Source organism: Callionymus lyra, chromosome 5 (assembly GCF_982586985.1).
Source record: "Callionymus lyra chromosome 5, fCalLyr1.hap1.1, whole genome shotgun sequence".
In the NCBI taxonomy this organism is placed as follows: Eukaryota; Metazoa; Chordata; class Actinopteri; order Syngnathiformes; family Callionymidae; genus Callionymus; species Callionymus lyra.
Window position 1 is genome coordinate 32,309,168 of NC_141822.1, and position 25,536 is coordinate 32,334,703.

The 25,536-nt window shown below is 39.0% G+C and overlaps 1 protein-coding gene across 5 annotated transcripts in view; it reads left to right on the plus strand.

Moving 5' to 3' along the window:
• Positions 1-25,536, plus strand: part of LOC148080351 (nck-associated protein 5-like) — a 93,969-nt gene that overhangs the window by 47,567 nt on the left and 20,866 nt on the right. For all 5 annotated transcript variants that reach the window (XM_087792027.1, XM_087792033.1, XM_087792029.1 and 2 more), the window contains 8 exons: positions 1,425-1,558; positions 11,680-11,770; positions 15,998-16,165; positions 18,968-19,036; positions 19,776-19,814; positions 19,899-20,018; positions 24,556-24,660; positions 25,323-25,511. In XM_087792027.1, the coding sequence (XP_087648153.1) occupies positions 1,425-1,558; positions 11,680-11,770; positions 15,998-16,165; positions 18,968-19,036; positions 19,776-19,814; positions 19,899-20,018; positions 24,556-24,660; positions 25,323-25,511 (915 nt within the window). The remainder of the gene's footprint in view (positions 1-1,424; positions 1,559-11,679; positions 11,771-15,997; positions 16,166-18,967; positions 19,037-19,775; positions 19,815-19,898; positions 20,019-24,555; positions 24,661-25,322; positions 25,512-25,536) is intronic.

Below are 25,536 nucleotides of genomic sequence, written 5' to 3' on the forward strand. Positions count from 1 at the left end.
GGGGTGTTAGTTGAGCCAAGGAGGCCACAGAATAAGTCCCTGCTGTTGGGCAAAAAGTGGACCAACAATATAGTACATTGCATCAAAAGGCCTTTGTGTTTGTGTGAGGTGTCTGACGAACATAAAAAACAACTTTATGTTCAAGGACTGGAAGTCTGCAACGCGGGTGTGAGTGAGAGTGAGTTGCTTTGTGCCCGGATATATGGCTGCAGCTCCTGGCAGAGGCTCTTCTGCTTTATGCTTCTGTACAGCTGGATTTACAGCAGCCGCTCTCCTCCACAGCCGGAGACTCCCTGTTGTGCTAAAGAGCCGCTCCACATACTATCCATGGATTTATGGTCGCTGGACAAGCGCTGGTTTTAATGGTGCAGGGTTTAATGTTCTCTCCTCCTGCAGCCAGTCTGATAGAAACAAAACCTCCATGAGAGGATTGGACAATATTGTCAAGTGTTTATTGAAGCTGTTTGAATGTAAGAAACACAGCAAGTGTTGGGTTTAGATATATTCACGAGCAGGAGAAACAGTGACTTTCCATGTTTATGATGTTACAGACTAACATGTCACCTGCCACTAGATGTCGTCCAAGTGCTTGTTGAAAGGACTCTGGAAACTCATACGGTTGTTTCCGATCTCATCCGTCACGCCAAAGGATAAACTATAGTCCAAAACTGAGGGAATAATCCGGGATTTTAATCACTTTTGAAGAAATATCTATTTTTACTGTCAAATGTAACAGCCGTGTGCCTGAGCATGGCGACTGCTGGAACGTCTGTGCCTCCAAGACACTTTCTTTCCTGACTCACACTTAAATCCCTCCATTTCCTGCTATGACCAAATGACTTTTCCATTGAAGCATACTTAGTTTTTATGTCGCTCACACCAAATTAAACAGCCCCAAGTGATTTTAGTTGATTGCTGTGATGACAGATCTTTAAAACCAGATAAAGACTGAAGCAGTCTTAGTGCCAGCAATACTGTCAGCAGCTATTTGGCAACTTTTGTACAAGCTCCAACTTGTGTAGTTGCAGAGGGACGGAAACAGAGTTCATTTTTTAAATGATCCAACAGAACTATTTTGCTATTCAAACTGAAAACTGTAATTTGTGTCATTAAGTACACTGTGCATAGAACGTTTTACGTTTTGTAGCAATTTATTTTAATGCTGTTATGTTGAGTCTTTGAAATGGCCGAGACCGGTTACAGGTGCCGAGTAACCATTTACACAAAGGTTAGGTTTAAGTGTTTGAACTAGTGATGGGTTGATTTGTCATTATTTAGATGTCACTCTCTGCTCCATAATCTTTGATCTGATATAGTGATTAAAACCTAATTCAATCTAGTTGCTTCAGGCCTTTGATAGCTTCTTAAGTTAGTGAACGCCTCAATTATTCATATATTTCTTGTCTTTCTTTTTGTCCTCACAGCGAGAAAAGCTGATCCACGAGCTAGAGGAAGAGCGACGCCTGCGACTGGAGAGCGAGAAGCGTCTCCGGGAAGTAACAGAGGAGTCGGAGCAGGGACGGGCCCAGATGCTCTCGCTGCAGCAGCAATTCATCAGGTATCTTGAGAACTCATGTTTTTTTTTTTATACAATTGTATTTAAAAATGCACACATACTGTATCTTCACTGGTTAACATGTCAGTTCTCGTGTTTGTGTGGACAGCTTGTTTTCTATAACGTAAAATATTGTTTTTGGTTCCCCCATGTGTCAGAACTGTGGGATTGCAGTGTTGTTTCTCCCTTATTCAGCATTTATCACAAACCACATGTAGACTTTACATTAAAACAAGATAGATACTCTTGTTGTGTCAGTTTATCAGTCAATATTTCAAATTAAAACACTGTCTCTGACAGTTTGGTGGTCACATGACACTCGCTTAGTAAGTAAGTAAGTAAGTAATATTTATTTATATAGCGCATTTCCAGACCAGGGTCACAAAGCGAGAAGGACGTTGTTAAAATAACAACTAGAAAGTCATGAGTCATGACTTTTCAACATAAAACCAATCATTACAGAAAATTAGGAACAAATTAAATGTTACATATTGTTGCTTTAAGAACATACTTTGTTGAATTCAATCAAACTGTAAAGATCAACTCAATGAATGGAACAGCGATTTCAGCTAATAATATCCAAGGCTAAGTGATGTTAATGTCGGCTTTTGTTCTCTGATAGTTCGATCTCGTATCTGTGTAGTTAAATGCCTCAGTAATAGTAATCCAGTCAACATTTGTCACTTGTTAATTTCAAGCTGTTGTGCAATGTGTTGCATGTATATTTTTTATGCTTAGACATCAACTTTTCTGTCCTTCAAGGTGTCCTCTAGATGACTTTGAGTGTTGGACAGCAACTTTAGTATTCCAGCTGAATTGAGGCCATAATTAGGAGATAGACACGCAGTACTTTACTTAAGCAGAAGAAAAGGTCCAGCCGATCCCACATTGACTGCTTATCTTCTCATTAAGTTGGCGGAGAAAGCCCTTCACATTTTAATGATCCTGGTGTTTCACGGCAGATGGGGGCATATCCACTGCCCAGGGAGGAATGAAATATTTAAGAGCTATTCCAAAGATTTATCACATTTAAAACGCTCCATTGAGGCTACAGGATTAAGCGTGATCGTGTTCTTCATTTCTTCACCGCTGACTCACACCCATTTTGGTGAAAAACAAACTCTTGTTCTCAGACAGAAATGGAGAGTTGAAATGTGCGTGATAGCAGAGTTTACCTGCTAGTGAGGTTAAGTGCCTTCCTTAAGATGTTGAAACTTTTAAAATTTGCTATCCTCAGTTACCTTGGATACATAATAGATTTATTTTAAAAGCCTTCTTCAATTTCTAAAAAAAACCCTCCATTTGAAAGTTTAGATGTCTTTGAAAGTTTACAGAAACCCAACAGATACACCCTCACCATTTGAAAACACGTAGATTCAACATCACAGACATTTTGAAGATATATGTGAATTATAATTTGAGTTTTTTGAGTGTAAAAAAGACATGCTTTAGCTAAATAATTATCCAAAAAAAAGTTTTTTTTAAGTAATTCAATAAAAATGTATGATTGTAACATGTTGTTAGCCAATTAGACGTAAAGATAGTCAAAATAGTAGTGATGGGCTCATGATGTCTCATGAAAGAGTTTGGAGTCGAAGCCACTGTGTCAGGAAACAGTGTCTTCATTTTGAAAGGCCACTAGCTGTGGCTTTAAAACCTGCTAAGTCAATGTAACTTGGCATCATTTTTAAACTTAGACTGCCATCTAGTGGCCTTTTAAAGGTAAGACACAGTTTCATGACACAGTGGTTTCACTATGAAACTGTTTCATGAAGCCTCATAGACCGATCTCTACAAAATAGCCAGCTAGCCAGGATAACCAAAATAAGAAAATATTTTATTGTCCTTATTTACTCTTGAATGACATCTGCTTAATATAAATATCCCAATTGTCTTAGGATCAAATCTATCAAATCTGACTTAGGTGTTGCAGTGAAGGCTTTCTTACTCTTTCCCTACGATTGACAATGAAAAAAAAGCCTTTAGTGTGTTTACTTAGCCTCACCTCGGTCGATTTCTACATTTCTTTGAATCAGTCTGGACACTGAGTGAACATGTCTTTCAACATGCCAAGAAACCTTCACCTAAACAAACAAGCTAACAGGATTTCACCGTCCAAGTTCTAATCTTCGTATGAGTGTTGTCTGTATGTGAGTTGGTGGACTGTTGCCAAAGAGTCTTTGGATTGTGTTTACATGTACCTGGCTCATCAGTGGATTACACCGCTTATATGGAAACCCATAATCTGCAGTGCGGTGTTCCTGTGGCAGATGGGAGTGTGGTCCCTTTAATTAGCGACTTAGAAGCTGGTGGAAAAAACAGAAACTCGGTCACCAGGCTATTGCTAAGCGTCTTCTCATGGACCTTAACCTGAAACTGCTGCTTTCACTTATTGGCTTATCACTACAGCTCCCACCATTTTACACTTCATTTCAGCCCCTGTGCACAATCCTCTCTTTGTCCTTCGTTCCTGGTTGTCTGTGGGAATAAACTCAATGTGTGGTTAAAGAACTCACCAGCAAATCAGGTGGCGTGGATGTTGAGTCTTTGAATAGAAAGCGGCGTCACTGACCTCATGCAGCAATTGATTGGCCTTTTAGAAATTAGTTGTGCTTGAGCTGCTGACACATTTTTAAACATTTATCAAAGGGGTTTAAGAAACCATCACATCACTTGATTCTTGGTATTTGTTTTTTTTCGCCACACAAATTACTGAACATAAGTTGGCTTTTGTGTTAGAATACCTCGGAGCCGCTTAATTTCACTCGCAGACTCTGGTCAAAATATTTGGTTGTGAACTCAGCAGCCAGCAGTCCACGTGTGTGTTTCTTATGTGGAGTGCTTATTTTTTTCTTATTAGGGGTTGACTGGGAGGCAGCCAAAACTGGAACAACTGCCTTTTATTCTCAGATACCAGGGAAAAAAACTCTAATTTGCTTGTTTTTGTGCTTTTGATTGAAAAAGTGTCTACAGTACTACAGCGACTGCCCACTTAGCTCCAGACATAAGGGTACACATGCATGCCAATACCCAAACACTGCCTTCCTCAATCAAGCCCGTTATGGGTCACATGCCCAGCCCCTCCTGACTCAGGTCAGCCCCCTACCCCACCACCCCAGGGCTTCACCAACACTTGGCGTAGAGCTACGGTCATTAGAAATACAAGGGATTAGTGGGAGGCTAGAGCCCAGAGTCCCAGCAGGCTCTCTTAGCCCACCAAGGACAGCCCACCACTCCATATGTGTATGGCATTTCAAGGAAAGACCAGGGAGGTGGACATGGATGGAAACGAGAAGCAGCCGTCGCAAGGCCTGTTGCATACCCCTTCTTCTGCCTTCTCCACCACATGCAGACGGGACGACCCGTGAGCAGACTATAAGATGGGGAACACTCAAACCTAAAACTTCTTGAGAATAACAGAGAGGAATTCTGCAGGTAATGGTTTAAACAATTATGCTGTGACTGACTAATTCAGTGGCATTTTTGATATGTGTTGCTCTATTGTTTGGTCAAGATTTTTACTTTACTATTTTGTCTTTTCTTGTTTATAACCTTATGTGCAAGATCAGAGAGATGTGACAAGGAAAGTATGTATTTGTAAATCAAAACACGCTCTTAGTTGATACTAAGATAGCATTTGCACCCATTATTATTGTATTCATAAACTTTGATCTTTCTGTATTTGTCAGTTAAGTGTAAACTTATATTTTAACCATTATTCAGTGTGAATGATACTAGCATGGTTCTTTTAGCTCTGAAGGGTAAACGTATGCAACCAATTGAACATTTAGGTGGTAGGTGGGTGACCCTCCCACCATGATGGTATGCCCACCACCTTCTTCCGTAATCGTTAGTAATCAGTGCTACATAAATAAAAATGAATTCTGGTTAATGTAATGATATATCTAAAAATTGTCTTATCATTATATAGTTTGTTTTGTTACATACAACTCAAACTCTATGACTGAAACCTTGTGTGTCAGGCCTAAATTTAATGAATAAAGACTAAATTATGACTTTTTAATTAACTACTTCTGTCTTACGCCTCCATTTGCAGAGAGTTTCAGGAGTAACTAAGGTTCCTTATAGACTCTTTGAAGTGTACTATGTTATATTTAGTGATTTAAGTGATGGTTTGATGGGTATTTGGTTGTGTAAAACTTTTGTGTTTAGGGTTGACCTGGTTCACTTGAATCATCTCAGTCTCACAGAGTAGTGACTTATCAGCACTGGTGACGACAAGAGCAGATGTCTGTGCTTACAGCGAAGCATTAGTCAGCATGGGAGACAGGGAGGACGACGGGTGACGCAAACAGACAAGAATGGTAATGTTGTTTAAGCCCAGACGTGTTGTGCTGTTAGTCAGGCTGAAACGCTATTGTCATTTTATTCAGCATTCTTTGAGTCACGAAAAGTCCTGTCACGTGAGTTTGGCTGAAGCTGTCGCTCTAAACCAGCCTGATGTTCACTCTATGAATTTACATGGCAGAGATTCTTATGGTTAGCTAATGCAACAGCTGCTGAGAGAGTAAACCCCGCGTTTGCAGATCCATGCCCCCTCTTTTAATCACCCATACATCCTGCTAGGCCTGGACCGAGTGTGTTAATTTGGACCCCCACCAGGCACTGGCGACTGCAGGACCATACCAGATCAATCAGACCCCTGTTTTAAATGAAACATCTGGGGTCATTACCCAGATAAAAGTCCTTTTTGAAGTTCTTACACTTGCCCAACAGGGACAATGAGTGTTAAGTAGATAATTTGGACCTGGAATATATTTGGGGAAACATTCGATTTAGAAAGTAAATTAACATTTCATTTGCCTCTTTACATCTGGTGGAAGCAAACCAGTTAGATTAGTAACCAACCAGAGAGCTTAGGTGGCAGTCGCCCTTCTTAAATCATAGATCGCAGACTTGGCACCCAGCTGGGTTCTTAGGTCGTATTGTGACTCCAACTGTGTTCTAAAATCACCAGCAGTCCCAACTTTAAACTCAGATTAGACAAATGTCACATCAAAAGAGGTCAGATAACAGGCTCTTGCTGAAGGGCATATACACAGCAGTAGTTGAACGGTTTCCGCTGGCTTATGAAGCACAGATCTGTGCCTGAAGCCAAACAGCACGTCATTTAGCTGACCTCATGATTGCTGTATGGATTTGTTTGACGGACAGCTGCTGGGGGTCAGCCAAGAGCATCGAAACAGCCTTCATGATAGGTTTTTGTATCATAAAGAAAAGTTTCTTTGAACCTCACTGTGACCATTTTCAACAACGGCGTTGACACCTTCCGTCTGTTAGTTCATACAAACAAAAAGTTAGATGACCCTGGATGTCGAGACTCTCTTGCACACTGAATAATATCACACAACAATATTGGCGAGGTCAAATGCCAAAACATGTCCTGCATCCACACAGAAAGGCTGAACAGAATTGAAGTATAACTGAAAAGAAATGATTATAATGCACACATAACTGAAAAAAGTTTTCATGAGAGTCACTGAACAAAGTAAAAACAGTATTTGTAATGGTTTAAAGAGCCTCAAACTGGAAGTATATTTGTGCAGAAAGAGTGTATTCTTTTGGGCAAGTTAACTGGTGTTTTCAACAAAATAGTTGACTGGGCGCCAAATTCCAAACGTTTAAAGTCTTGATAGTAACTTAGTTGCAAACTGCTTCCTCTGGCTACCAGTACACATGTGGCACATTTGCACACTAAATCCTTCCAAATGTTGCAGCTGGAGGGGAAACCGAAATCTGGTTCCCTCCATGTGTCTCTTTTAATTTACTCCTTCTAAAGAGGATCTCTCGATTGCACCCTGTGGCTCTTGCGCAGAGTGTCAACACCACTGCCGCCTCTACTCACTGATACTTCCCATCTTGTGCGAGGTTACGCCTGTCAGAGTAGTTTTTCAACGCATTGGGAAAAAAGTCTTCAGAGCAGTGAAATATGGGTGCGAGGGCAAACTAAAGATGTTGGCCTCTTGATCTCCTCTCTCCAGCATTTCTGTCTTGTTGGTAATGTCAAAGGTCCTCGAGAAAAGAATGAGTGGTCAAAAGGCAGATGACCTTTTGAAAGGCAACCCATCTGTAACGTGCATGACTGATGTGTTTGACTTTTACAGCTCTGAATTGTCCCAGGGGATTGAAAGGAGGCTGTAGTTCTTACTGAAATAACACCCTTATTTAGGTCACAATTGAAGAAAGAGTCCCCATGCATGTTTTCTGCTCTAAGAGGATAAGAGTGGCTTAGCAATGGGTTAAGCCAGGCAATCATCGAGCAGGAGAACATGAGTGATTTGCTGAGAGGCAGCGCGGAGGGAAGAATGAAACTATGCCGGAGCCAAGATCTACATTTGCATCAGGGGGCACGTCGGGGTAACGCCTGGCTAGTGCGGTCAAACAGTCATGTGGCAGCCAAGGACTGACCTCAGGCAACAATGAGGTACATCTTTTGCACTTTGACTCTCAATACGTGGTGTTTTTTTCGATATTGAAACTACCTTGTAGTTTTATCAAAAGCTTTTGAAAAAAAACAAAGATTTATAATTTATAAATAATGTAAATGGGAAAAACACAACCAATACATACTTCACTAGGCAAAGGCACTACTTAGAAACAGCTCAAGCAGCAGACATGAGTTCTGCTCAATCATCATCCCTAAATAGGTTAAAAAAAATTAATAAACCTTGTGTAAGGTGAAAATAAATACTTTTTGATAAATATGATCTCAATATTTACTTAAATTATTTGGGGTGGGTGCACAAAAAATATTTTAAAAGGACAAAAATAAAGGAAATACAGAAAGCTGTATTTAGAGTTAATATAATAAATGCCAAAATAAAATTACGGGTCATACATATTTTCTTCATGTTCTACTCTGACTTGAAGGCCGCATAGATACAGTCAAAAGGCCTTTTCTTGCGCCTGCTCTTTGCCCATGTCTTATTTTTTTGAAGGGAGTGTTAAAGCATCGATTTAGAGAATCTTCACAGGTGTACAGGGATACTGGCAATACAGAGGATGATCTTTACACAGAGAGGCACTTGATCCCTACAAGACACTCCTAGTCACCGTCTGACCCTACACTACATACGGACTGGAGTGCAGCTCCGTGGCAGACACTTATTCTTGGGACACATGGAAAAGACTCCGCCTGGTCGATCTCTGCAAAGCTAGTGGTGGATGATGACACACAGCAGATGCTGCGAGTAGAAATGAGAAGATGAGTGGCACTTTCTGGCCGGCCTGTCGTGAAGCTGACCACATTCATTGCTGGTTGAGTGAGAAAAAAAGTGCACTCTGGCTTATATGTCTGCATGACCTCTTTCCACCCAGAGACCTACATTTCAGCCACTGAGTCTGGGTCAGAACACTGAGTGCATCACCATCGCTCAGATGTCGCTGCATCTGGAGATAAAGGATGTCTGTGCACTTTTCATGGGCTTTTTTTATTACAACAGTGTGGAAGTTAAGCATGAACAGAAGCTCAAGATGGGCTGAGATGAGTGTGTGTGGTTTTGAAAAAATAGTCTGAGGGGACTTTTTGCGATGTGATTTTGTAGTCGTCCCTGGATGTCCAAACTATTCAAGGTCCAACTGATCAAACTTTTCATAGTTTCCGAGAGGATCCAGCAAGAGAAAGCACATTAACAGAGTAACCAATACAACTTTCACTCTCTTATTTCCACATTAGCACTTCACTTTTCTAGTTATACTGCTTTTTTAAAACTGTATTTTAAACATGAGAACCTTTTTTACTTTATCTGTTTTCATTCAATTGTTCACAGCTATATACCGTATATGTATATACTGTATATGCTTTTATGTGAATCAATTGAAAGCGGTCCCAGGTTTGTCACCGCTGAGTCACTGTTTATGTCAAATGTTTTTTTCTTTTATAATTCAGCCTAGCTTGAGCAGGTTCTTGACAGCCACATCACACATGAGACGAGAACTGCCACAGAAGATATTGATTTGAAGAAAACAGTCACCTTGAGACTAGACTTGAGCTTTAATTGCCCTGCTGAGTTGTGTTGATGCATCACTTTGTTTACCTCGGCACATCAGAGCTCGCTGCCTCTCATGGTGCGTAGTGCATGGTGCTACAAAAACAGAAAAACAGAGAGAGGGATGGGGTACGAGGTAGGGCGGGCGGGGCACAGGAAAATTGATTGGGCCCTTAATTGTGTTTCCTGGACTGCCGAGGACGGCAGCGTTTGAAATTCAGCGCCAGAACCACAAGGGTCGTGAGGGTCACAATTTCCTTATACCACCGCGTACTCCCCGACACACACACAGACACACACACACAGTTGCCCTTTCTACTCAATCTCCTTCACCCAGTGATGCTTCCAATAAGCAGCTTACTGCTCACTCAGGAAAAGTGCATTTTTTAAGAATTCTGGTGACATTTTCTCAAACAAATGGGCTTCAGATGGCAGAATTTATCGTGACGTTAAATCGATATTATGAAACACACATTTGGATTGATTTTTTTTAATGTCCTCCCTATTAAATTAAACTTTGATTAATTATCACTTTGATTGAAGACAGTTTAATGGCAAAAGCTTTTTTCCTGTATGCAGCAAATTCCATTCCCTAGTTCTCTGTCCTCTCCGTAGGTGGGAAATAGATGTTGTGGCTGAAAAAGTTTAGATTTTCTATCTAAATAACTATGTGTCGTGTGATTATACATTATTTATCTTTGGTTTTTAAATTTTTATAAAAGCACCCCACCACTGCATATGAATTTATGGAGGCCAGGAAGGTCGTTCACTTCAACCCAGGAGCGACACAAGGGATAAAATGCTTCAAGTTGAGATGACATTAAAGACACAAATGAATAAATAGAATGCAAATCATTTTGATGAATGTATCAATAAGTTTATATGAACTTGCATAAAATTTCAATAATAAAAAAACACAACTACATTCTAATCATATTCAAACAATTGTTTGCACATTTTTTTGGGGATGCTGCGTTTTGTCAATGTAAATAGTGTTTTATACTTACTCATATATAAAACAAAAAATTTAGCTTTTTTTTACGAGATTCATGAAATCTAGTTCTCCTACAGATATTTTGTAGCAACATATTCTTAAAAATATAACGTAAGAAATTAAGAAAATTTGAAAACATGTGTTGATGTCAACCTTCGTCTGTGAAATCTACTGTCCTGCTTTAAACAAACCCCCTTGAGAAATTCTGGACATCGTCCAGCACTCACCCACGGCAGTGAGTGTTTGCTGGTTATGCTGCTAGAACACCAAGAGTGAAACTGCCAAACTCTTTTCACAACTCACATGCTAATAAATGACTGAACCTAAATTGAATTTTTTTCTCATTAATTGTGATTTCAAAGTGAAAATTAGACTCAACTTCGACGCTCTACAAATATTACTTACTTACTTACTCTTTTTCACTGATGACTTGGTGTCAGCAGGGGGCAGTCTTTGTTTATTCCTCTGCGCAGTGAGTTGCTGCTTGTTTAGAGGAACACCAGTGTTGTGGTTTGCCCCCCCACACCCCTCTCTCTCTCTCTCCTCTCTCCCTGGTGGCTCAGCTCACCACCAAATGTTGCTTTCATGGTCTGTCCGACTGTCTATTGTCCATTCTTTAATCCCTAAACTAACCTTTCATTCTCACACCTAACCCATCACTTTTGTGGAATCCAATTGTATTTCAAGAAAATGATAGTGATGCATATCAGCTGTCTGAGTTGATACAAGCTGGGTCAGAGTTCCTTACTAGCCTGTGGGATAAAGACAGCGCATTAATGGCTTATTCAAATATAAATATGAGCATCTTTCACATGCAGCTCCTGTAGGCTGTTATTAGGACAAGATCCAGGACCGCCTCCCTTAATTCACCAGACATTTACATAATGACCTCAGCAACTTGTCAGATATTCATTTTTGACAAAACTACCTTTGGAAAATATTGTCTGACACATAAATTATGTTTTCCTTTTTTTTTTTTAAAAACACTCTCAAGGCATACTTATATTTGTCAAGCATTTTGACAGATACTTTTTTTGTGTCAGGATAAAAAAAAAGACATAACAGAACTGTGAGAAGAATAAACAGCATTCAAGTATTAAATCTTTTTTTCTTCTTCGCAGGATGGAAGAGACGGTGCGCTCGCTGCTGCAGAACCAGGATGTCCTGGAACAGACTGCTGTGGACACGGTGGACATCATGAAGGCCTACAAAGTAATTCCAGTTTTTAATGACTTATACATTCTCATTTATCAAAGTCTAAATTTAGTTGTCTATAGTAATTGTAGTGATATTTCTTACAGAGCTCATCATGCAATGGTTTTTTTTATTTTATAAAAAAGAATAATTTGCAACTTGGGTTATCCAATCATTACGTTTATTTCTGAAGGTTTCAGTCAAACACAAACAATGTTTTCTTTATATTTTTGCATTGTTCAAAAGCAAACATATAATCGTGGCTTAAAAAAGCTCTTGATGGGTTCAACTTGTCCTAAATATTTCTGTGTTATAGTGAAAATGGGGAAAATCCTACACAGGCACAATAAAGAGATCCTCACGTCATTGTGCATAAAAACAATAAAATTAGCAGCAGTATAAAAGGAGGCAGAGATGTGTGCAGGCTTATGTGTCCCTGCGAGCATAAATGGAATTGAAATGTGAGATTAGCGGCCATGATGATGTGGGTCTCCGGCTTAAAGCTGCCCTCGGGTGCTCAGGCCTCATCATGAAAATATGAAGAGGAATCTATGTGAAATAGATACAGTGTCTTCGTATGCAAATACTGTCTCACTAATCCGGCCTCTGTTCCACAAAACTCTGAAGCATTGAGACGAAGGGTCGATGTTGATAAAGAGAAGAGATAAGTGTTGCCGTGGTGGCACTAAACCATTATTTGCCGGATTATTCTTGTTATTCATGTCATTGATGGAGGACAGTGGATGTACGGAGATGAGGAACTATTAAGTTTTGAAGGACAGTATGAAGAAGAAGTGTCTTAACACACACCATTGAAAAACCCTCTAGTGGTCCTGCAAGCACTTGGTCCAAAAGAGTGAAGAAAACACTGGTCGAGAAAGAACATAAATTCTGTGGTATCCTTGGGTCAAAAGAGGGATCGACTTGATTGTCTTTAAGATGAAACTTTATGACCCACTAAACATAATTTCCTTTTAGTACGGTGTCGTGTCAAGCTGGAGATCGTTCATGTAGGAAATCAGTCCATTAAAGTAAAGTAAATCTAGTTTGTTTACAAAGTAACACTTAAAGTTACATTTAAAGACATCAAATATCGTTTAACTTTGAAACTCAAACATCAGTTCAAAGTACCATTTAAGTCTCCCTTAACATTTCCCATGTTATTCCTACATGTTGAAGTCACACGCTGAAAACAACTTTTTAATAGCTCTTTCAGGGTACAGAGTACCCTCCAATCATTCAGCTAGAAAATGTTTTAAGTCACTGGTGATTGCAGCATGTGACATAATGACGTAGGAAGGGCCTGGACCCAAATGGTACTTGACCGAAGTGCATGCGCACACACATCCCTCCATGAACATGTTTGTTCATTTACTTGACTTGTATGACATCAAGGCTGAACTGGTATTTAGTACTCCCGGCATTTCACCGGTTTGGCTGGATGGAATCTGAACATTTTATTAGTTAAATCCAGCGATGTTTGCCGAAGCACCAGTTTTAATGGACAATTGACTGATCCAAATGAAATGTATTGTGATAACGAAAGCGACCCATTGGTTCATTCAACTTAGTGCAATCAAAGCTTAACCTATGTTTTGTGTAGTGTCAATAAAGTTTGAAATGTACTGTATTTACAGAATACAACGCCAAAGTCAAAGCGAAACTGAGTGAATTTATTACATATAAAACAATGTTAGCCAATCCTGAAGCATCAACAGACAAAAAAGCAACAAAACAAAATGTGGACAATAATCATTGAGTTGTAAAATATTTTTGATAACCTATTCAAAATTGCAGGATGTGACATCATCATGTGTCTCTTGCAGGAAAAATCAAATGCGTTAATGAGGCCTCATAAAGCTGCTGATGCTGTATCATGATACAGTTTGAAAGACCACTAGATGGCACTTTCAGTTTGAAAATGATGCCAGGTTTTATTGGTAGAAAGCCAAAGATTATAAAGCAGAGAATGTAATCTAGTGGCCTTTCAACATTTAGACACTGCATCATGAGGCCTCATCAACCAATAACTAGTACATACAATTTTAGTTGTAGTGTGTAGGTTTTTATTGTAGTGGCAGGATGTTCAGAAAAGATGTTGTCTTTAATGTTCAGATGTAATCAACATGCTAACATACCTGATGATGTACTTGCATGTTGAGTTCCTGTCAGTTCTTGATGAGATGAGTCAGTGTGTGCGAGCACATCTATAGACTGGTGTGATCAGTGGTGGGTGGAGGCTGTCAAAGGGGGCGGTATTGACTCTGAGCTGCTGTGTTTAACTTAAGTGAACCATCCATTCACAGCGCGTTCTGTGAATTCAGCAGATAAACTTAATAACTTGAAAGGGCAGCGAGAGTGACAAGGTTCCCACCTCTATGCCGTCCGGTCCCCCTTTTCCTCAGCGGAAGTTATTACGAGCCCCTTAAACAGCGTCTGATGAGCGCTCACTCAAAACCGGCCGCGGACTTCACAAACAAAAGCTCGCTGAAACGCGTGACCACAAAGTATTGGCTCTAACACAATTGTCTGATGGAATCAAACAAGATTGAAAACCTAATATATGTTTAGAGGAGATTGGATCAAGCAGAAAAACAAGGCGCTGTGAAGAATTTCCGAGTGAGCGGCAGCTCGTTCCTTCACTGCATTTGGGTATGAAAGGAGAGCTGCAGCAATCCATCAGAGCTGCCTTTGTCCACCACATTAACTCTAGGCATCGTCAGGTTTGACAATTATCTGTCAGAGCTTGGATAGAAATGAAAAATGTCGCACATGGACGCTGTGATATATCACGCACGGAAAGTTGAATACCTCTCTGTCTAAAGAATAGCCCGTTTAAAAGTTAGTCTCACTCTTGCTGTGAATATGAGCTCATAAAATAATACCTACTGTCAAAATGGAACGATGAAAGGACCCCGCAGAGGGACGTTTGGGAGGATTTCTACTTCACCACATGGGCTTCTACGCAACTTTTAATTAAACCCAGACGCTCGCCTGTGGTCAACGTCCACAGTCCATTTTAATTGCACCCATTGACTTTAAGATGCTGAGACATCAAAGTACTGAGTCTTACTTGTGGTGCCTGTACCAATGGAATAATCCAAACAAACCAATGTCATCCTGTAAACAATATATAAGTACTGACGAAAGCGGAAACGGGAAACCTGACTGTCTGTATAACAAGATGTAAAGTCGAATGCCGGCAAGCAAAGAAACTTTTAGCGCCAGTGAACACAAGATAGGATTCATTTGTGTTGTGAGTACAGAATAAAGTACATTTTAAATAAGATAACACACAAATGATGGCATTGTGGGCCGAGCAGCTGTGATATCAACTAGTGATGAGGTCTCATGAAACAGTGTCTTTTACAGTGTCAGTTTAAAAATATATTAATAAAAATGAACAAAAAAAACAAAACATGTCTTGTATTTGAATTTGTTGAGTTATTTTGGGGCAAACATAATCTAGTTGTAGTCTTGTAACTTGTGACCTTAAAAGTTTAAGTCTTTGTAAAATCTTTAGTCTAAGACTAGTCTGTACTAAACATTACACACTAGTCTTTTCATGTGAGCAGACAGTCTTTTTTTAAAGTCTCTTTTAAAAGCCTTCTGGTGTTTGTGTTCATTTGAATGTATTCTTTCATTGTGTGTGTGTGTGTTTCTGTATTTATTTGTGTTGTAAACTAAAACTGTAAAAGTCTAAGAAAAATACGTGTTTTTACTGCTCTTATCTTTAATTATCTTAAAATAGGTCTGTTTCTTTGATTCATTTTCTATCACAAATATGTTACGGCCGAATACAAGAATATTTGTTAGAGCCCTACAGTGACATTACTGTGTGGGTCTGAAAGAGGGTTCATGTATTCCAGAGAAAAAGGTGGCAACATCGTCAAGATGCTTCTGGTTGATTTCCGGCAGTTACGAGGCTAGTAGAGATGAACATTTGGCATGGCAGATGGTAGGGCTCACCACTTGAGTAGAAGCAGGAGGAAGTGAAGATACTCATGTAGTGAGACAGTAAGTGGCGAAGTAACCAAGGTCATTGGGAAACGAGCAGACTGGATTAGGGATTTCGGGATGTTTTTGTTGTTAAGATAGCCACCATATTGTCCCATCTGCCTCTTTCTATCATTTATTTTGTAAATATTGCCCTCTCTATCGTTCAGAGAATTCTTCTTCCAACTATTGTTTCCTTGGCAACTCTCAATTTGGTCTGCTAACCCTCTTCCATTGTGACCGTGTCAGGATAAACTGTCAGAGGAAGGGCAGAAACAGCACACCGTGTCCGAAGAGACCGGTCCTCCGACTGCGCTGGAGTTGGGGCTGCTGGCGTCTTCAGATCAAGATGGCTGCCTGGCAGAAGAGGAACAAGGCAAAGCCGAGAGTCTTCTGGAACGCCTCAAGGCTCTGGAGGTAACTACATTCACAGTGTGCTTGGATTCCACCTAGTCATCGCTTCCAACCTCATTTCCCACCTTTCTTCCGTCAGCGGCCCTCTGTCCATAAGCATGACACATCTTCAAACGCTTTCCTGTTTGGAGAAAAAAAAACTGTCCTCTGAGAGTAGAGAATGCCTCAGGCTGTATTGCAGCTTTGTTTACCTCTGTGACCAGAGTCCCTGTTCACTATGAGCCCAGCAAAACTCTGGATCGCCTAAACATAAGTCTACTGAGATTACAGCACATCTAGAAACCCTCCATATTCACAGCTGATGGCTCTTTAATAAATCGCCCCTGTAAGCTGTGTACTGTCAGCCGTGATGCATGTTTACTCAATCATGTTATGAACATATTTTCACCACACTCACATCCTTTCAATTTCAACATCCTCCACCAAGGAGGTATTTTTCTGCCTAAAGCTGTCTAAGTTAGCAAAATAGATATTTCAATTCAATGTTTAGTGGTTCAGGGAACAAATGATTAAACTTGGGTTGAGTTGTGTATTTTCCATTTGGATTAACACATGTTTAAAAATTTACTTGAATGGCTTTTCTATCACTGGTGCTAGTAAGAACAATAATGGCCCTCTAGGAGAAAAAAAAATGGAAACTTAGCTCAAAAATGACAAAATACAATTAAAATCACAAAAGAAAATAATTATGTTTTTATAATGACAAAATGTTTGCTATCATACGCAGGTACTGTCATGATTCTTCAGGTAGTTATTTGAAAATCTAAAATTAGGTCTATTAGGGAGGGAGGTGCTGTCGTAGTGCTTTTGAAGTTGTAATCATATCGTAAATAACGCAGGCAACTGTTATAAAGTATTGCTTAAAATCAGTTGATGAAATTATATTATAGAGAGACTTGGACAAAAATTGAAAGGTCACATTTAAAGAATGAGAATAATAAAAGAAAGGCTCCTAATTTTTTTATTTTTTTAATGTCATTTAAAGGTCTCATGCTTTTTAATTTCCTATTTATTACTGCACTTTAAGTGATTGTACGGTTAACTTTGTTGTATTGGTAAAATGCCAATACAGACAATTCTATTCTTTTATTCAAACTTTTATCACAAGTCAATCTGTCATTTACAACCTTTTGTCTTGTGCCAAGTAAAGCTATGAAAATATGACCTCACTACATTGTTATTTCTCTCCATATTGAAGTCGGACAACCTCATGAAAAGTCACATATTTATGAATAAAAACTCCATGTCGACTAATTAGTTATTTGTTGAAGATGGTAAAGGAAATTAAAGTTATTAAATCATTCAATCTATAGGATTATCAACGCCAGAATATTCAACAAGAGGTTGGTCTTCTGGAAATCCTGCAATATGTGAGTGAGTTACGTGTACATAAGATGCTCAGACTGCTGATCATCTAAGGAAGATTAAACTAGCAAGGAGTTTAAGGGTGGCTGGAGTCAGCAGGGGCCTTATGGTTTCCAAAAAATGCATTTATGCTCAATCACTCATTGGGTTATTAGATGTTTTAAATCCCTTACAATATTACTGTTCTGCTTAGCTTTAATAGCTGCAATTCTTGGCGCTAAGCAGTATGTCATCATCTCTCAGGCTGGTTTAAAAAAAATTCAAGAAGGACATGTTTTACAAACAAACTCTGTAAACTCTGTGATTAAATAGTACACTCTGTGATTAACTCATCACTTATCAAGAAGTAGGGGTTTACCTGTTGCTTTGACCCTCGTATTAAAGACAAGCAGGTGTTTTTGGTGGACCTCGTCCAGGTGATCCATCTCATGAGGCACATTAGTTGGAACTTACTTTCAAAGCGGCATTATCAATAGGTATTTTGCTTTAATTCCATTTTAGCTGGGCTGTGATTAATGCAGGGCAGGCTGATGCAGTGAGTGGTGATGCATCACTGGTCTATATTAGCTTTCCTCTCCTCCGTCCAGCGTTTACTTCTGTAGCTTGGCTGTCTTCATTTGGCCCGTGAGCACTGCAGTAGTGTCAAAGAATGACATTTTAATTATAGAATTAAAATGGAAATACTACAATCACAAGAAACCATTTATAATGTCATTTATAATTCAGAGCTGCATAGAACAGGGAATAGATATTTGAACAGAAATCTCTTTTCCATATTATCCTGGGATTATAGTGACTTTTAACACTATTTTTAAAACCATATTATTGTTTGTCCATGACAGGCATCCTTGTACTTGCTTGTCCTGTTATATTGATGGAAATACATGTACAAGTTACATCACATGCTGATATTTTTCATTGAGCTCTTAATTGGAAAATGTAGTACCATCTTGGAGATGTTTTGTGGCACAAATTTTTTCACATGTAGAATCGAAGTCTTGTAATCCATCTGCATTGAGGACTTCCTTGGATCTATGAAGTCAGACTGTTTGAGTGGGTAATTATTTGATCTGATCTGATTGGAAGCTTCTCTCAAAGGTCAAAGGCTGAGAATAGAAGTTCCTAATGTGCTGCTTGTATTTGACAAATTGGAATCTTTGGCTGATCAATAAGGGGGTCGCCGTACTCCTGGGCAAGATATTCCTATTAGAGGCCGACTTGGAAATGGATATCTGCCATGCCAAAGTTCAGCATCATAGCTTTTACCCACTTGACCTTTTTCTCTCAGCCGTGCTTTTGATTGGCCGTCCAGGGTCTGGCGATGACATGTGACCTTTGAGAGGCTCCACTTCCTGGTGATTTGCCGTGATTGCTGCTTTAATTCTTGGATGTTAAACATTGAGATTGATCATCTAAGTGAATGTGTTTGTTGTTACGCAGGAGAAGAATCTTGTCTTGGCCTCTGAGAATGAGAACCAGAGGGAGCAGTACGAACTTTGTCTCGATGAGGTGAGTAGGACGCCTGACACGATGCCGTCGACTTCTTCTATCAACGTGTGATGTTTATTTGTAGTATAATGATCAACACTGACAATAAAGATATTTTATCCCTAATCAGTCTTGTTAAAAGAAGAACTGCGATTTGAGCTGACCTGCAGGATCAGGTCCCTAAAGTACTCTGTGAGCTTATGTTTTAAACAGACCAAACCCTGGAGTTTTTTTTATAGAAAGCCAGTAAATCAGTTGAGATCCTTGAGTTCACGACCAGCAATCGTGCTTGTGTTTGATCCTCTGACTGTGTTGGCTGGTTGCAGAGGCTCATTTCACCATATTTACTCACATCTCCGCTCGCTCAATAATCCAGGGCAAGTGAACTCCAGAGGAGCCATTGTGGCTTAACACGCTATTAATGAGCAATCAATGCGCTGTAATACAAGGCGCTTCTGCATCGGCGTTGCGGTCGGTGTGTTAGCGCAGGATCAACAACACTTAAGAAGCGTGCACCTCTGCTTTGACAGCCACCTCCAGCTGTCAATACACAACATTACCATGTGGGAGTTGAGAGTGGGTGGAAAATACACATAACGCTGGAAAAATCTATATTCTCACTGTTTGCCTGTCTAATCATGTGCTGGGTTTTGAATTGAGGTCTTGTTAAGTGCAGGGTTCTCATACTTATAAGGGTCTTCACTGAGCCTAAAAGACGTATTGGGATCATTCATTTCTCTTCTGCTTCCTCGTCCTTAAGGTTGCCAATCAAGTGGTGCAGGCGCTTCTCACCCAGAAGGTTTGTATCTCAATATAAGACAGTAAAATAAAAACAATGTTCTATTTGTTTCAATGTGAAATATGTTTTCTGGTTGCCCCTCAGGATCTCAGAGAGGAATGTCTGAAACTGCGGACCCGGGTGTTCGACTTGGAGCAGCAGAATCGGGCGTTGGGGATTTTGTTCCAGCAGAAGATAAAGCCGGCCTCAGACCTGCTCCTTCAGGTTAGTGAGCGAGATAAATCAAAACATTAAGACAAATTTTCATCTAAGTCTTCGGAAAAAACTGCAGCTCCCCTTGTGGCCAAGACTTTAAAAAAGCTCTGGACTGAGCAACGACTTAACACAACAGTAGAACTCTCCAACAAAATAAAAACCTTTACCTTGACATTTTCATGATATTCAATTTATAATTTTGTCATGATTTTTTTTACAATAATGTGAAATAAACTATTGTGATGTACAATTTAGACTGAATATGTAAGTGTGTGAGGTATTTTGTTTGTTAAGTTAAAGAGCAACTAATGTGTTGATATAAGTGTATCTTAAATGGATCTTAGACCTCTATTGTACTTATCAGTATGCGTTTTTAGTATATATCAGTATCGTACAAAACTCACATCTCACATGATTCAAAATATTTACATTGGAAAATGTGCTTAGTCCCTGTCCACTTAGCTTACAGCTCACATCTTGTTTACCATAGCCACACCCACTCTGCTGTGATTGGTCAAACACTGAGGTTTATCACTGGATGTGGAGACTTCCATGATCGAAGTCTCCACTTCCAAGAGACTCGTTCTATAAACAAAGCAGGGTGTGATTACAGATGGTTAGGGGAGAAGACCATTATTAAGCCATAATGGGCTTCACACTCGTAACCTCTCATTCGCCAAGATTTCAGCCGGGGGAGATCTTCATAAAATAATGGGGAAGACTTTGAATTTGAGTGAGAGAGTGGGAGAGTTGTAATCCTCACTTTAGTTGCCTTTTCAAAAATATTGAAGGACCTATACGCTTAAAAATAGACATCACAGTAAGCTTAGAGCAAAGATTGATTTTAAAAAAAAAAAAGAAAGAAAAGTCCATCAGGAGATGGATAATAAAAACAGAAGGCCACATTGCTGCGGGTGTGTTGTAAAGCTTCAGCTGCAGCCATTATCAGACACTGTCAAGCACAAGTGTGTTATAAAAGGCCAGAAGAGGGATATTGATGACACCGCTGCAGGGACCAGGAGCTGCAATCTGCTGGAGATGTGAATTAAGCCACTTAGAAATATGATGTGTTTCATTGACCCAGCTGGGTGTTACATATGATCCTGCACATCTCAGGTCTACAACCGTTGGTGGTGTAATCGATGAGTGTGATGCAGTAGGGAATTTATCAGTCGGCTCCAGTTGGGTTGTGTGATGTAGTCGGATTATACGAAAGGAGAATTTCTGACACGTCGTACTGCTGACGCAAAATACGTGACATCTTCCCTCCTGCAGGTTCTTCTCAGAGAGCTAATTATAAAAGTTTATTGCTTATTCTATTATTAATGGTGTCCTCAAACAGCAACAAGTGATTCATTATGAGAGTGACTCACTGTGGTCACATGGTTCACGATGTTAAATTAATTTATTACAGCTCTCAGTTGAACAGTGATAAATATCTATTTTTAAGCTTGTAGGAGGAGGATATTTATATCTTGGTAGGATGTCACGATTTGACTCAAAGAAAAGAAAATTATTTCCTTAATTATCCACATTATTTTGCGTATGAAAGGCTGTGCTAACTAGCTTGTTTTGTTTGTCCTGGACATGCAAAAAGAAGTGTAAAAATACATTTTATCAAACACAAAAATAGACATAACAAACTTCTATCTGAACTTATAGCTTATAGACCATGTGTTATTATTTAATAATATTGATTTCAAAGGATACAATTTACTTACATCAGACCTTTGCTATAAAACAGAGAATAATTGTATTATTATAGTTAATTCCATACCTACCGTTCAGTTTTTAATTCTAAACCAAATAGAAAATATAGGAAAATATAGGAAAAAAACATTTAAGATGCACTCATGGTCTAATGATTTGTTTACATTTTTTTAAGTGTCATCATCTGCTAAAACTCACTTTTCCCACTTATGTCAGTCTTATATTAGTTTTTGTTATTGAAATATTATTTGTTTGCAACCAGATTAATACCAATAAAAAATTATATAGAAGCTTAAAATTGGAGAGATGATTACATAAAGACTGTCTTTGCATTACATCCAACATAAGAAGCCGAACAGACCATTTCCCTCTCTTTCTCTTTCTGCGTTCGGCCCGAAGCCGAGGGAATCTCCATCACCCATGGGTTTTCAGTTTCCAATCTCGCGCTGAACCCTTTTCCTTATCAGTAATTAAATGTTCTCTATTTCCTTCAGGAACATTTCAGTTACCCTGATAATAACTGGAATATTTTTCTCTGTCACTGAGCTCCACCCTTTGCCGAAAACCAAAGCATCATACGTAATACTTCAAAAACATAAAAATAAATAAATATATAATCTCTATTTACATATTTGACTTTGGCCTTGAACCCTTTAAAACAGTCCAAAATCCATACTTGTCATCTCCTGCTCTCTCTTTCCACCCCCCTGTGACCCTGTGACAGTATTGACTGAATGCTTGATGAGGATGCTGAGGAGGTGAAATTCTGCACCCTTATGATAAGATCAGAGTAAGGCCACTCCCAACCTGCGTGCACCGAGGCGCCCAAGTACTTAAAGGGCCCATAGAGCGCAAAAATAACTTTTCTGATTTGGCTTATATTGTGTCTTTCTTAAGCATCTTTTCGTTTTCTTTTTTTTAACAATTTTCTAAGATTGAATAGTGCCACCCAAGCAAATCTTATTTTAAAGTACACAAACAATAATGCGGAGAAAATATCTTGAATATCATGTTAAGTAATAAATATGATTGATAATGATTATATCATAGGTTCCAGCTTAAATCTCTTTGTGGTTTAAAGAAGGATCCTGCACTCACTAAAATAACTTAAGGAACCTATTTAAAAAAAAACAAGTAATAATAATATGCTTAATTTTTCTCAAATTACAAGCCCTTGAAACTATAATTTGGGACCTTCCGTTCAAATCTGTGGCTCATGATAGTGAGATCATGAAGCTGAAATGCAGCCGAAGGACACACAAAACCGATCAGGATAGGAGATAAACAGCTGTACGCCTTTACTCCCGAGACTCAGCAGCTACTATACCTCATGAAAAGTCCTCCTCTGTGGCTCCTTTAGTTTCTCTCCTGTGGGTTTATTTCACCCTGCTGTGCCTCTTCCTCCATCTATTGTTAGCTCCTACGTTAAAGAGTGTCTTTATTCTGTTAATATTTTCAACCCTCGGCCCACATTTTTACTGTGCGACAAGAAAAATATTTCTATATCTTGACGTTCTATGTCTTGGTGAAGGTATTTTTTAACCTTTAAAGTCGTTATTCCTGTTTCAAAAGGTTTTAACCTTTGTTTAATCCTTATTACTTTTTATTTACCCAAAAAGTATTTGTAAATGTAAAAAGTATTTTTTTGGCTTAAATTGGGGAGGGTTTTTTTTTCCTTTAACTGCTGAAGTCCAAATTATTTTCTTTACTGCTATATCTTATATCTTAATCCTCACACAGGTGTCCGTCAGCCTTTTCTGGTTTAGAAGCAACTGTCACATCATCCCTCTATCCTTGTAGAGATGATCTTGTCCTTGTCTAAACCCCTTAAAGTTGACACCGGTGATTCATAGTCAAGCCATGAAAATGTTTTTCATTTGTATTTCAAAAAGTAATAAAATGTTCGGCACCTACTAACACAGGTTCACCTTGTCGGATAAAACGTTACACAGAGATATCAGAATAAAATCTCAAAAGATGGAAGATCAACTCTTCTCCAAAGAATAATCCTGGTGCAGCAGCAGGTAGAAGGCATAATTGAGTCCAGACATTAATAGGAGGAAGTGTATTTGGGTTTGTCTCGGTTGCCCTTATGCGTGGAAGCTAAATAACGGATGAGTGGATGAATTGAAAGAGAAATCAAAGGAATCCCACAGTCCCTGACGCAATTATTTCTTATTCACACTGGTTCCATTTCCTTCAGCTGATGACTTTAATGACTTTGAGCCGGAGTGCGAATCAGGACTCCGGCGGCAATAGTGGAGGGACTGTGCTGGGTACCTTTAGTGGCTCAGACTTTGGTTAGCAGACCACATCAAACAGTAGCATGCATTACGAGGGATTCTTACACAGAATGAATTACAAGAAATAGAGAATAGATTTGTTGCCATCAGAAAGAACAAAGTCAAACAAAATTGGATTCTCAGATGGGGAACATTTAATTGTGCATCGTGGGTAAAGCTTGCGATGTCTCAGTTTGTGCGTGTACCAAACACAGAATGGATTTAGATCCTTCATCCTGATCCTTACATGTTGTGTTATGTTGTGCAAGCACCTGACAGTTGTTCATTATATCTAACCCTAATGTAAATCCATCTGAATTTAGTATATTCATAGAAATCAGGAGATGTTGATTAAAAATAATAAACTATTTGGAAACAAAGTAAAATATTTACTAACATAGTAACTATTGAAATCATGATATACTCCCCTATTTAATAAAGCTAACATTGATTTAGCAGTCGATTTTTTTGTGCTAGTTCTGTTTGTATTCTAGTATAATTTTTGATTGTCTATTATTTACCACAATCATTTTCTTTCTTTTTTCTTCTTCTAGAAACTTCACTCTAGAATAATGGATTTGTCTGCAGCTGACTTGCTTCTGGAGCCAGAGAAGAGCAAAGCGTTTTTACTTTCCAGGAACACTGAGTCTCCTCCTGCTGTAAGTGGAGCCCTACTTTGACCAAATGTGATTTCCACAAGTCGTCAAAATGACAGGACCTCAACTGCCCTCACTCACTCTAGAAATCATTAACAGATATTAAAATACAGACCAAAATATGTGATGCCGTGACCCCTCATCCGCTCTGAGCAGGGAAGGTTGGCAGTATCACTTGGCTCCTTGAGAACTAAATCCTTGTCATATTACCAGAAAACCATCGATTGAAAGTGGTAGTCAGTAAACACGACTCCACACGACAGTGCAATACATTAGTCATCTTATGCATTATGGATTGCAGAATCCCTTTTCCCTCAATAGAACATGACTTAAAAAGTGGTAATATGATTCAGGTATCATCATATCTGAACTTGTGTCTGAGAGACTAGAACATGTTTGGTTGTGTTTCAGTATAAAAGGCTATAGAATAGTTATTTTAATTTGATAATGCCTAAGAAAATAAATATAGCATTAAGATTTTACATTTTTTATGTGGTTTACAAGGTGTGATGATAAATATTTACTAAATATTGTTGAACCTTGTTACTCTTGTGAGTATTTATACATTTTTTAAAAAATGAGAAAAACAATAGTTGAGAGGGATCTATCTTGATTTTTCATCTAAAACTAACCAATAATATTATGAAATTTGCTTTATGACAAAGGAGGTCCAGGGATGTGGAAAGCCGAGCTTCCATTTGACAAAGTGTCTCAGCCAGTTGAGTCTTACGGTGCCAGCACCTTTGTACCAGCGGAGCAGTTGTAGCAGCAGCGAACTGTCTTTGTCAAGTGCTTGCAGTGAATACTCCAGTGGTTCATACACCTGGAATGATGGACGCTCCTGTAGCAAAATGGTAATTCATCCATAGCACTTTGAAA